At 42.3% G+C, this 14317-nt stretch overlaps 1 protein-coding gene across 15 annotated transcripts in view; it reads left to right on the top strand.

Annotated features, from left to right (window-relative positions):
* Positions 1-14317, top strand: part of THADA (THADA armadillo repeat containing) — a 368672-nt gene that overhangs the window by 251388 nt on the left and 102967 nt on the right. For all 15 annotated transcript variants that reach the window (XM_055377797.2, XM_004029147.5, XM_055377798.2 and 12 more), the window contains one exon: positions 5979-6094. In XM_055377797.2, coding sequence (XP_055233772.1) covers positions 5979-6094 — 116 coding nt within the window. The remainder of the gene's footprint in view (positions 1-5978; positions 6095-14317) is intronic.

Raw genomic sequence — 14317 nt, forward strand, 5'->3', positions numbered from 1 at the left:
TACTTCTGCCTGCCTGCCTGCAGTTCTGTTTGTATGAATTAAGTCGACAGGATGAATATTCACATTCCCAACTACAGGCTGAAACAATGTTTGCCTGTTCTGCCCAGCGAGTCGAGAAAAAAAGGGGGCCTGACATCACCCTATACTGTACATTCCCAGCATAGATCATTTATTTAAGTCCCTGAAAAAATACAGATGTTTTACCAGTCGAAATAAAATCCTGTGTAAACACTAAGGAAAATGTGGCACTGACTTAGCTTTGGGGATTGAAGCAGTGCAGGGAGAAAACTAGGCAAAATGGCAGATACAGAAATTTTATACTTGGCTGAAGGTGATAGGGTCAAAAATATTCACCTGTAGTCTGCATGCAGCAAGGGAAAAACATAGCATTTGCTTTTAAGAAAATACAGTTGCAAAAGTGGACAGGTTTTTTAATCTTCAGAATTTGAGGTTTTTAATGATTACGATACATTTCCCCCATTTATATCTGACCTTTGAAATGAGCATCTCTTTTCTTATTAGAGTTGTCTTTTTTCATAGCCTGTCTAACCTTGTCCTGTTATTGCTGGATCCTGCTGGTTTCTGGAGCTCAGCTGCTGTTGATTTTATAAGGGGGAAAATTGCCTGGAAGCCATGCTTGGTGAAGAGGAAAACCCATCTCAGCGTTGCATTCCCAAACAACCATATATCATCTTGATCTTGTCTAACACAAGTTGCTATTTTAGTCCAGCAGCATAAACTAGACATATTTTACTGGTGCAGTGCAAGTTTTTTCAGGGAACTGCCTCATGACTCTTTTTAGGCCCATGGCATTTATTCAAAGAGCATTTCAAAGCTGCCAAAATGGACCCCATGCTTTGCACAGATGCCTGGGGCTCCCCTGAGTCTCTCTGTGTTTAGAGTGGAGGGATGAGGGACAGAGGGTAACTGCTTCCAGGTTCTCCAGACTTCTCAGTTCCCCTCAAACTTTCATTAAGGCTTGCATCTCAGGGGCAAGAAATCCGCCTACTCACTGACACCCTCCTGCAGTGCATTCCCTGCTCCTCCCAGCTGCTTCCATGACCACCCCCTCCTCAGGGCAGGGCTGACAGTCCCATCTCTTGGCAGCTCCATGCCTATGATAGTCATGGATGATGCTGTTGGCTTGTACTTGTTTGTTTCATAATGTGCTTTCAGTCTTTTTCTGATTGGGTCATAACCATCTTAGGGCAACAAAGCTTTCTCCTGTTTCTTGTGCTGATGACCCCTATGTCCACCTCTAACCCTTCTCCAAGGGACCTATTACAGCTAGGGGTAAGCATCTGTCCTCTGTTTTTCCCAGTGTGATTATTAATAGAGCTCCCTTTTGTCCCTGAAGAATTCTTTTTTGCGACATAAATTATCCTAAGTAAAGCAGTCATCACACGGATATTCCCAACCAAACTCATTAATTCCCCTCCCTCATTCCCAAGCCTGCTGTAGATTCTCTTATAATCTCCATCTTGAAAGATGCCCCTTGTTCACCAGCTGCCCAAGTTAAGAGGCTCTTTCCTGCACCTTAACTCCATGTCTAAAGCAGTCGCCAAGCCCTGCCTCTGCAGCCCACAGAAGCTCTCTCAAATGTATCCTTTCCTCTCCTTCCATTGCTGTTTCAGTTTAGATTGGGGTGGGGTGGAGATGTCACAAAATCAGAATCCTACCCATGCCAGGCAGGTAAGTGAACCAAAGGGGGATGAGTATAAACACAGGGGCTCTCTGCCCATTCTTTGTTTTCAAACTTTTAGTAGAGATTTGGGTTCAGTAAGTATTTTATTTTTTTCTCGATTCTCCGAAAGTTTAAAACAAACAAACAAAAAAGCCTAAGAGCTTTGATAAATGGCATTGACCCTCCGTCTTAGTGACTAGAGTAACAGGCAATAGTAATGGTGGTGACAGCGGTGGTCTAGAGAGTGCAGTTCTCATCTCTGGGGCCAGCTCCTGCTGCTCAGCTCCGGCCAGGTGACTGTTTGCCCTACAGGACGGTGGGCCGCTATAGCCAGATCTAATTTTTCAAAATGGAAATCAGGATGACTTTAATGTGAAATATCCCAATTCATAAAGGTTGATTTAAAAGTACTGTATGGGCTAAATAAAACATCTGCAGCCACTTTTGGCCCAAAGGCTATTGGTTTTGAGCCGCTGGTTTCAACCCTCCCCTCCTCTTGTCTAGACTACTACAGTAGTCCTGGGCATTCCACCCCTTCTGCTATGACCTCCACACTGCCCCTCGCTTTTTTCTCCAAGTTACAGATCTCATCACCCAACAGCACTCTCTGAAGAAATCTTTGCTGTCTGCAGAATAAAGTACACATTCCATGACATTGCCTTTAAGGTCTTTATCTGACTAGACCTGACTCCTTTCTCCAGCTGTGTCTGCCACCACCCTGTGCACACCCTGGCTGTTCTCTGCGCACACAGGACCACTTGTTGTCCCCTGAATAGTACCAATATTTTTAAAAATTAAGAGACTATTTTTAGAACCATTAGATTTATGGAAAAATTGAACTGGTAATACAGAAAGTTCCCAAATATTTTTCTCCTCCCCACCTCTTTCCCCCAATTTTCTCCTACTATGAATATCTTGTATTTATGTGGTGCATTTGTTACAATTAATGAAGCAGTATTTACACATTATTATTAACTGAAGTCCATAGTTTAAGATTCACTCTTTTTGTTGGCTTTACCAATATTTTAATACCCTTAAAATGTGTTTTAATTGTTTTCACTGCTTGCATACCCTTCCCTCGATTCTGGCAAGACTGTTTTTAAGGCCACGTATGCATATCACTCTTTCTGCAAAGTCTTCTCTGACTGTTTATTTTTGGAATGGGGCTGGAAGAGAGGGAGCAGACAGAACATGGAAAAGAATCAACATTGTTATCACTTCCCTAGTGCGTGCCTAGTAGTATATATATTCTTTTAAATCTCTCTACAGTCCTACAAGTTAGATATTATTATAGGCCATTTACCATGGAGAAACAGAGGTTAAGTTGCCCAAAGCCGCAAAACTGATAATTGGTTTACACCTATCTCTGCCCGGCTTCAAAATCCATGCTCTTCCACTTTCCCATGAGGCTGGATTCTTAGCACTAATCTAGCCTTCCTGCCTCCACCATCAGATGAGGCATCCACTGGGATGAGGAGTACGGTGTGTCTCTCCGTTCCACTCCAGACACAGAAGTCGGCACTACGATAGCTCACAAAACCCAAGGGAATGTGTCCTAAAGGAGTGAATATAGGAAGAAGCACCAAATACCAACATCGTTTTTATTTGGCAAATGCTTGTTGAATTCCTACAGTGCATCAGACTTATTGGAGGGGGAGGTCAAGCATAAAAACAAAAGTGATGACGATGCTGCCATGCAGGTTGTAAATCATGACCAGGCAGAGTCAGGAAAGCTATTGATTTCTCATGTCTCCATGACTAGAATGTGAGCTACAGGAAAGCAAGGAACTATCTGGTCTCTGCTGCAGCCCCTTGGACAGTGCCTGGTAATAAGAGTTGTTTAATAAATATTTGTTGACAATGTTTGGATTCAGTTGCCAATTTAGGACACATAAAATGACACTGAACTTCTGAGTTCTCATGTGTGTTGGCAGTTAATCGTCCTCCTTGGTTCTGGCAGCTTTGGTTTCTCTGTGCTTGGTTCAGTACAGGCCTGGGCCTGACTACTTTCTTAGCCTCAGAATTCTTTGGGACCAGAACTTTAGGAAAGTGAGGAAGAAAGAGTTGCCTTGCTACTTGCCATCCTTTAAGAGCTGGTGGACAAACTGCCCTTCTTGGGAGCTGCCGGAGCTCCCGAGTCTGACCTTGATCAAATCTTAGTTTCAAAGGGCCTGGCCTTATACCTGGACCTCATGCCAAAGGATGGTCTCATTTTTCTTGAACCCAACACACTAAATGTCTATGAGGTTAGTTGTGTATTCAAATATTTTTATTTTCTTAAAGAAAAATATCTCAAAAACACTAACCTGTTTCATACAATTGCTTATAAAACTTTCTTTCCTTTCTCTTTCCCCTGTCTTCTCTTCTCCCTCTCCTTCCCTGCCCCATTTTTTTCCTTGACTTCTCTGACCCTGGCCCTTTGACATGCTTATTTCTGCCACAGTTCTTTTCAGCGTACCTGTCTCTCCATTTGTCTCGTGTAAATAGATCGCTCTCCATTCCTGGTGAATAACCAGGGTCACAATTGTCTGGTTTGTACCCAATGTGACAGAATTGTAGGCTGATTTTCATAAACCAGAGCTACCAAGCGTTTCAAAAACAGTCTTGTTTTTGCCAAGTAAGGTGAGCAAATATAGGACTAAGTTTAAACATCCATCAGGAGTTATTTTTGAAGTGATTGCTTCTAAATGAGAAGCATTTGAAAATCTCACAGGTTTCTTTACAAGTAAATTCCGAAGTCATGTATTTTGCTGGTGTCTGCTGATTAATTGCGATCCTGTGACACCATGAAAAGCCCTGGTGGTTGGTTTTGTGCAGCTGTAGAGAAAAGTAAAGCAAAGCCCAGTGACTTTGCCAGCTCTTTCAGGACAGTGGGGATTCAGGCTGAGGAAGGTATTTTTTCCCTCTGGCAGTCACCACATAAGAACAGAAGCTCCAGCCAGACCCATTGCTCCAGACTCCACGACGGGTGGTTTGGGTCCCTGCGGGGGTGTGGTGAAGGCATGACATTTGATCTGTTGCTTCTGAAATAACAGATCCATTATTAGAGAAAGCATTTTCAGTCTCCACATTGGGACTTGTGTGCACTCTCCTGTACAGTTACTTCTGTTTAGAAGAAATTTATTTTGATTCTCTAAACAGAAGGTGCTTGGCATGTATTTGTTGGTGGTGATTGCAGATGTCTGACCCAGTAAAACCTGCCAGCCTACCCATTTAGGGTCTGATGACTCTGGATTGATTTTATCTGGACTTTTCTGTTTCTCATTACCCCCTTCCGTATCTAACTCTCAGTTATTTCACTATTGTCAGCCCCTTGTTGATAGGAGAGAAAGAGAGGAAAACGTTGAATCTGGTTACACAGAAAGAATCATTCACAGCTCTAGAGAAGGATATAATAGGGAAAGAAAACAGATGTTATTAAAATAGACTTTCAGAGTTCTTAGTGTGTTTATGCTTACTTTGCCGCACCCACCTCTTCCTCTTGACTTAGATAAGGAGGCTGGAGACTGAAGGATTTCTCTTGACATGCATTTCTCTCCTTGGCACTAGCCAAGGTCAAAAGATCTCATTTATGCCCTTGTCCTTATTCTTTGTCTGCTATAGATTTGTCTCCTCACAGAGGCCTTGCGGATGTCATTGCTGAATCCAGTACATACATACGTGCATACATGCGTATACACGAGTATCCTTGTATAAGTGGGGCACATCTGCATTGCTGCATTCACTCCTGACATCGAAGGGAAGATCTGCTAAAAAAAAAAAAAAAAAAAAAAACCCTAAATAGTTACAAACATCACTGCCCAGTATTTGCTAAGGCAAGAATTAGTTTGACCTACTTCTTTAGCCAAGACTGTTCTAATGAACTCAGACATGTAAACCAGTTTAGACTCTCAAACAATGTATTTTTCTTTAAATTTAAGACTTTGACTTTAAAAGGTACATTTTATTTTCATGTGCGGCAGCTAACATAAAGATGTTTGCATTCCTTTGCTGAAATCAGTGTATAGGTTGTTTGTAACTAATAAACTCTTGTGGCAGATGATTGTTGGGCCACAGTCATCAGTTTTGGGGATTGTGTGAGAAACCCATAGCAAGGTATGGATGAAGGACTTGGGTTTCTCGGCACTGCTACATCCTCCAAAACCAACATGCCTTTCTGCAAAGAGACCAGAGCTACATTCTGCAGGTGTCTGTTTTCTTTGAGGGGAACATTTAGGAAACTTAAAAGGGAGGAACTGAGCATTTAGGAAAAATATATTTTCACAGCAGGATTTTTTTTTCTTTTTTGGTTTAGGTTTTTCATTTGTTGCAAGCCTACTCAGACTCCAAACACGGAACGAATTCAGACTTCCAGCACGAGCTGACTGACATCACTGTTTGTACCAAAGCCAAACTCTGGCTGGCCAAGAGGTATGTTAAAATCCCACATGAGCAAGGAGTTATCAGGGGTTAGGAATACATTTGAGAATTGCTGTTTCTAGTTGTGGGGAGTTTTAAAAGTCATTGGCATGAGTTTTCTAAACTTATTGGAGTATTTATCCTTTTAGAACTTCGGGTTGTGGTAAAGAAAGAAAAATATTTTCTTGACAGTTTTTCTAAAACTGCTAAGTGACTGAGGGGCATGTAATATGGCTTTTTATCTGCCCACCAATCAGCTTGTTTTTGTTGAAACCTGCTGCGTGCCCAGTCCTGTGTTAGATATTATAACAATGAAAGGCAGTAATTGACTAAATCATGTGGTACAGACTCTTAGGTGCCATGGCAACTCAGAGATTAGAGATTGCTGTAGGCTTGAGCAGGCACTGAGGGACAGATAGGGTGTGAATAGCAAGAGGGGATGGAAGTTGCCTTTCTTAGGTGGGTAGTAAGGTAGCTTGAATAAGCAAGGCAAAAAAGAATAGAAACATATTTTTCATCCTTGCCATTGTTAGTTTATCCTGGAACTTAGAACATTTACTGTGTGAAAGATGAAGGAGTAAAAGGAATTTCTCATGTAATATACAGGGAGTCCTCTCTGTAATATCATGTTCAAAATCTGTGTTGCAGGACTCTGGTGGTGGTAGGATAGTGTTAACTGCAAAGGCCCCCGTAGGTCCTCTGTAAGTTCCACCAGAGTAGCTCCAGAAGAGGCGCATGTGTTAGTGTTACTACCTTTCCTGCCATAGTACACGCATTTAATTAAGAGTCAGTTTATTGGCCGGGTGTGGTGGTTCATGTCTGTAATCCCAGCACTTTGGGAGGCTAAGGCAGAAGGATTGCTTGAGCCCAGGAGTTCAAGAATAGCCTGGACAACATAACGAGACCCCATCTCTACAAAACAACGACAACAACAAAAATTAGCCAGGTATGGTGGTGCATGCCTGTAGTCCCAACTACTTGGGAGGCTAAGACAGGAGGATGGTTTGGGCCCAGGAGTTTAAGGCTCTAGTGAGCTGTGATTGCACCACCGCACTCCAGACTGGGTGACAGAGTGAGACCTTGTTTCAAAAATAAATAAATTTCTGATGCTTAGAGTTTGAGAAACAAACAAGTTAAAAAAAAAAGAAAAAAGTATATTGGCTGTCTAAAGTAGAAGCCTCTCTTTTTTATTTTTCAAAAAGTATGCTTTTGGTCACTTTTGCCGGGCTCTTACCTTCTATGGCAAGTCAAGTAATGGGCTGTGTGAGGCTCTCAAATCAGTTTAATTCAACAAAGCATTGTTGAGCACAGGCTACCTGCTAGCCTTTGTGTTAGGAGATATAGGGATACAAAAATATAAAAGAGCTAGTCCTGGCTCCAGGAACTTCCAGGAAGTGAGAAAGATGTGTATAAATAATTTTCATCTGGTATATTAAGTATTATAACAAATGTCTGTAGTAGGTACAGCAGTACCCCAGAAGAGGGGTGAGAGAGGGCTGACATCAAACTGGCCATCAAAAGTGAGCCAGAATTTTGCCAAGTGGCCAACACAGGTAGGGGAATTCCAGGCTTAGGTAATAGCATAGGCAGAGACACAGCAATATGAAACGGCACTGTAGGTTTGCAGAACCATAAGGAAGTTAGCCCTCTGGAATCTAAAGTGTAAGGCACAAGTGGCAGAGAATGGGGCTCAGGAAATATGCCCAGGCCACACAGTGAAAGCTCCTGTAAGAAACCTTTTGGTGAAGGAGCCAGTGGTGGATTTCCCAATGTGTGGATGTGTGTATCTCAATTATTGTCTCAACATTAATAGCTTTGGATAGGGATATTGATAGAGAAATTATCTTGTGTCTGAAATGCCAGTAAAGTTATTGGGAGCCTCTCATTTTTAGTCTGTTAGTCTATTCTCCCTTTTTTTAGACAGGGTCATGCTCTGTCACCCAGGTTAGAGTGCAGTGACGCTACCACGGCTCACTGTAGCCTTGACCTCCTGGGGCTCAAGTGATCCCTCCGCCTCAGTCCCCTGAGCAGCTGGGACTGTAGGCACACGCCACTATGCCTGGCTAATTTTTGTGGGGTTTTTGGTGGAGAAGGAGTTTCAACAGATTGCCCAGGCTGGTCTCGAACTCCTGGGCTCAGGTGATCCACCTGCCTTGGCCTCCCAAAGTGTTGGGATTACAGGCGTGTGAGCCACTGCACCCAACCTGTTTTCTCCATTTTATTTAGAGAGTAGGAGTTGCTTACCCATGAAGTGTTTACCCAAGCCTAGTACCATTTGCCTTCTGTGTGGCTCTTAGCGTCCCAAAGATACATATCACATCAGTACCCTCAGCTGTTTGCCAGGTAATAGGCCACTTCTTCCCACCTGTTATTTCTGGGGATCAAGAAGTCAGAGCTGTCCAGAAATTATCCTCTGAAACCTGCTTCTAGCCAGGACTGTCCCAAGTATCCTAACATTCTAGTTCTTAAAGTGCTGTAAGGAAGGAGTTTCTGCCCCCTTAGCTTGCTACTCCTTCATGCATCTCATAGAAAGTCATTATCCACTGGCTTCCTGAGTCCATTACCTCTTGTTGGATGAGATGGAGGAGATGGAGCGGCAGGCCAGCCATTGAGTGGACCTTCATGTTGTGCAGTGCCTGAAGATGGCTGACAAAGCTGCCATCAGCTTCCTCTGCAGCTAAGAGGAAGGGAAGTCCTCCTGGCCTTTTAAAACCTGTCCTGTGGTCCCTATTGCTGTTTTCTAATTGGGCTTTCCATTCTCATTCCCTCTGCTCCCCACCCCACTTCTGATTTTTCTCCATGATTTTCCAGCTCTGGAAGACAAAGGAATGAATCACTGCAATTTACTGGGTTTCCACCTTCCTTGCCCAGAATCTAGGAAAGCCACTTTTCTGTTTCCAGTACAGTCAACTCTCTATTATCCAAGTGTGAACTTTCCGCTTTGTGGGTGGTCTGTAAATGGTTCCTAACACCAGGCTTCCTTTTGCTCCCCAGCACACTTTTACAAGTGTTAATCAGGATGTGTTCAGAGCCTGAAATAGAGTTTGGAAGGAAAACATACTGCCAGACAGCACAATGCATTCCAAAGCTATGTATCAGTTTTTCTATATTATCCACATCATTGACAGGATAACTTTGAGGTTCCTAAATAGCAAATTATAGAACTGGGTATAAGTGATGAAGCCTCTCTGTCACATGCCTGCCCTGTCCCTGAGGTCCTCTTGTTCCGGGAGTTGTCTGTCTATACTAGTTAACTCCATGCTCAGACACACCCCCTCTCGTCCTAGCGGCCCCTTCTCAGAACAGACCCCTGTCTTTACTTTCTCACCTGCCTTTCCCATGATGATATTACAGTGCAGAGTATTCCAAGTTCAACTACTGAAGAGGCTTTTTTATGTCCCTGGTAATTTACACATGAAAGAAAAATAAATGTTCCTTTGAGTCTACTAAGGATTTTCTGTATCTTTTGAATATAAGCTATGAAAAATTAATGTTTTTGCAAAGAAAAAAATGTTGCCTTAAATTTTAACACCGACACCCTTTTCCTTCCATAATTTATTTGATCATTAGCCTGAGTTTCTTCAGTCCCATAAGTACAAAAATGCTAGTGGATATGTATCTGTCCTTTTGTTCTCAAAGAAAGTTTTTAAAAAATTGATTGGCGCTATTGGATAACCAATTCAGTCTTTAAATTTTGACTCTGAAATTGAGGGAACATAAAATGAAGACTTTTGTCCTATATTTGTGTTTTGACTTTGCAAGATTAATAGGGATTTATATGAGGTGATTAAGCAATAGCCATGGAGTTGTTGGGGAATTTTTGGTGATGAATGGTCAGCTGGCAACATGGCTTCAGGAAAGGACTGGGCTTCTGCTCTTACAGGCTGCTTTTCATTCCAGGATGTCAAAGCCTTAATGGAAATCAGCTCATTAATCCTTCAAGTCCTTTCCTTCCCCTTTTCCTCCACTCCTCCCTTCTTGATCCAGTTTACTGTCTAAAGCAGTTTACTAACTACTGAAAGAAAACTAAACTGACCTAGACCAGAAACGAAATGAGAGTAGCTGTCTAGTAGGGGTCTGCTGCTGTCCTGGAAAGGATGGCAGTGGGCATCATGAGAGAGGAATCACCCAGTCTGACACTCATGCTAATTACAAAAACTTTTTTTTTTAAGTTTTTTATTTATTTATTTATTTTTTATTTTTAGAGATGAGGTCTGGCTGTGTTGCCTATGCTGGACTTGAACTCCTGGGCTCAAGCAGTCCTCCCACCAAGGTCTTCCAAGTAAGCTGGGATTACAGACATGAGCCCCATGCCCTGCCACCCTTGCTACTTGCAGATTCCAGCTCGGCTGTCCCAGCTAGATCGCTTATTTACTTTGGCTAAGAGTTGTGATTAGTATTATATTAGGCTTAAACTTTTCAGAAGTGAATTTGGCTATCTAGTTTCTCCTTCTTTGGTTATAAAAGGAAAAAAATAAGTGTGTATGTGTGTGTTTATATATTGCATGTGTGTTTCTTTTGGTAAACTTAGTGAACTAAATGGACTAGTCAGGGCTGGGTGCGGTGGCTCATGCCTGTAACCCTAGCACTTTGGGAGGCCAAGGTGGGTGGATCACATAAGGCCAGGAGTTTGAGACCAGCCTGGCCAACATGGTGAAACCCAATCTCTACTAAAAATACAAAAAATTAGCTGAGTGGTGGCACACGCCTGTAGTCCCAACTACTTGGGAGGCTGAGGCATGAGAATCGCTTGAACCTGGGAGGCGGAGGTTTCAGTGAGCTGAGATCATGCCACTGCATTCCAACCCGAGCAACAGAGAAAGACTCTGTCTCAAGAAAATGAATGAATGAATGCATGCATGCAGTGGATGTGATAACCAGAAATAAATATGTGCCCTACTAAAATTTTTTCACCGTTTTTCCCTTCATTGTTGTGTGCTGCTATATGCTTATCATAGAAAATTAGTCAAGTACAAAATTTGGAAGAGAGTAAAAGTCTATTCTTACTACAATCCATAAATCACTATTATTGGTTAAGAGTTGTATGTAATTCCTTCATCTTTTTTCCTATGCTTTTTTTTAACTTTGTCAAGGCTGTACTGTATATGTAAGTTACAGCTTCCTTCCTTTTTTCACTCAACAGTATCATGAGAGCATTTGTTATTATTTCAAACTCTTTATGATACAGCTACTGTGGAAAACAGTATGATATTTCCTCAAAAAATTGAAAATAGAATTACTATGTTAATCCAACAATTCCACTTTTGAATACATACCCAACAGACTTGAGAGTGGGGTCTCAAAGAGGTTTCCATAGCAGCATTATGCACAATAGCTAAAACATGGAAACAGCTCAGGTGTCCATTGATGAATGATGAATGGATAAACAAAATGTGGCATATACATACACCAGAATATTACTTAGCCTGGAAAAGTAAGGAAATTCCAACATATGCCACAACATGGATGAATCTTGGAGAAATTATGCTAAGCGAAATAAGCCAATCACAAAAAGACAAATACTATATGATTCTGCTAATGCAAAGTACATAGAGTAGTCAAGACCTAGAGATAGAAAGTAGAATAGTGGTTGCCAGGGGCTGCAGAGAGGAGGGAATGGGGCATTGTTTAATGGATATAGTGTTTTAATTTTACAGAATGAAAAGGGTTCTGGAGGCTGGGTACAGTGGCTTAGAGCTGTAATCGCAGCACTTTGGGAGGCCGAGGTGGGCAGATCACTTGAGGCCAGGAGTTCAAGACCAGCCTGGCCAACATGGTGAAACCCATCTCTACTAAAAATACAAAAAATTAGCCAGGTGTGGTTGCGCACACCTGTAGTCCCAGCTACTTGGGAGGCTGAAGCAGGAGAATCGCTTGAACCTGGGAGATGGAAGTTGCAATGAGCCGAGATCATGCCACTGCACTCCAGCCTGGGCAACAGAGGGAGACTCTGTCTCAAAAAAAAAAAAAAAAAAGTTCTGGTGATTTGTTACACAACAATATGGATATGCTTAACACTAGCAAACTGTACACTCAAAAATGGATAAGATGGTAAAGTTTATATTATGTATATTTCATCACAATTTAAAACATTTTAATGGAAAATATCTAAAAGAAAATATATCCCATCATTCATCTGAAGTTATCATTGTCTTGACATTTTATGATAATTATTTCTTTGCTTTTCTTCCTAGTTTTACCACCTGTGCATCTCTAAAAATAAAATACTTTTGCCTGTTTTTCAATTAAGAAAAAAAAACTTTGAAAACATCATTTTTGAAGGTAGCATATTTTTGTCACCTGAATAATTACTCATTAAATTTACCTAACCGTTGCTGGCATACAGTTTGTTTCCCATTTGTTTAGTGTCGTAGATGATGTTTCAGAAAAATCTTTGTACATGAGTGTGGTGTGTTTGTGTGTGTGTGTATGAGTGTGTGTGATTGTGGGTTATTGCCTTAGGTTTGATTTCCAGAAGTGGAATAAATTTGTCAAGGGGAAATGGAAAAAGTCTTGGTATACACTGCCAGATTGTTTTCTAAAAAAGTCCATCTGCCTACCAATAGTGCGTGAGAGACCTCCACCAAAATTTTAACTAAGATACAAAAAATTCAGTTGAGGAAACTTTTACGTTTTGAATGCTTACTCTGTGCCAAGCTTCATATGAGGAGATTTGTAAATATTATTTCATTAACTCTTCTCAAAACTGCCTTAATATAAAAAAATCTTTTCTACAGTGAAAACAACTGGGGAGACACACCACATGTCTCACACCCATTTTAGTTAACATTTCAGCTTGGCATGAGTTAACAGATAAGTCAAACGGGTACAGATTGTTCTTCAGTTTTTACTTTCTATATTACCACGCAGAGATGGCCCTGCGTTAGCATTTTGTTTTATCTTCTTTAAAAGGGGTCTTCCCCTGGACCCTCCCTGGGGTGCTGCTCAGGCCCGGGCCTGCTGTGCACTGTCAGCCAGAGGGCTCAAACTGACAGTGCATTCGGGTCAGATTGGCCATAGTTGTGTTTTGTTTGACTTGTGGAGGATTTACATTTCTTTTTTTAAATGATTTGCTGACATTTTAAACTGAGGAAATTTCACAGTAAATCAAGATCTACAGCTTCTTTTGAAAAACTGGAAGATCTGGCACCACCAGGCTCAAATTCCCACGTGGCCACAATGGGCCAGAGCTAAGTCCCAGCCATCCTCCCTTGATGAGTATACTCTGTGCTTCTGCACGGCCCCCGCCCAGCTGCGTCTCTCATTAGGTTACCTGAGCTCCCATGGAAACAGGAGTTTGTATCCCTTGCTATTGGCATTTATTAAGTAGCAGATTGGCTGATGCTAGTTCTTAATGTTCATGGCTGCGTTTTTAGAATCATCTGGAGAGGTTTTAAAACCTGTGATGCCAGGCCTTACCCTCAGAGTTTCTGATTCAGATATTTTAAGTTATCTCACTGGCCCTCAGAAGTACCATTTAAACCTGATACTGTGGTGTGGTTAATGGTTGATTGTTGTGGACGCTTATGGCACTTCAAAAAAAAAAAATTGGGGACGAGTGCCGTGGCTCATACTTGTTACCCCAGCACTTTGGGAGGCTGAGGCAGGTGGGTCACCGGAGGTCAGGAGTTCAAGACCAGCCTGGCCAACATGGCGAAACCCCATCTCTACTAAAAATACAAAAATTAGCCAGGCATGGTGGCATGCACCTGTAGTCCCAGCTACTCGGGAGGCTGAGGCAGGAGAATCACTTGAACCTGGGAGGCGGAGTTTGCGGTGAGCCGAGATCGCGCCACTGCACTCCAGCCTGAGCAACAGAGTGAGACTCTGTCTCAAAAACAAACCAAAAAAAATCGTTTTTTTGAGAGACATGGTTTCATTCTGTCACCTAGCCTGGAATGCAGTGGCATGGTCATAGCTCAGTGCAGCCTTGAACTCCTGGGCTCAAGTGATCCTCTCACCTCAGCTCCCAAGTAACTGAGACTATAGGCGTGTGCCACTGGACCTGGCTAACTTTTTTTTTTTTTGAGATGGAGTCTCACTCTGTCACCGAGGCTGGAGTGCGGTGGCATGATCTCGGCTCACTGCAAGCTCCACCTCTGGGGTTCACGCCATTCTCCTGCCTCAGCCTCCTGAGTAGCTGGGACTACAGGCACCCACCACCACACCCGGCTAAGGTTTTGTATTTTTAGTAAGATGAGGTTTCACCATGTTAGCCAGGATGGTCTCGATCTC

The sequence above is a fragment of the Gorilla gorilla genome, chromosome 12, assembly GCF_029281585.2.
Source record: "Gorilla gorilla gorilla isolate KB3781 chromosome 12, NHGRI_mGorGor1-v2.1_pri, whole genome shotgun sequence".
NCBI lineage: Eukaryota > Metazoa > Chordata > Mammalia > Primates > Hominidae > Gorilla > Gorilla gorilla.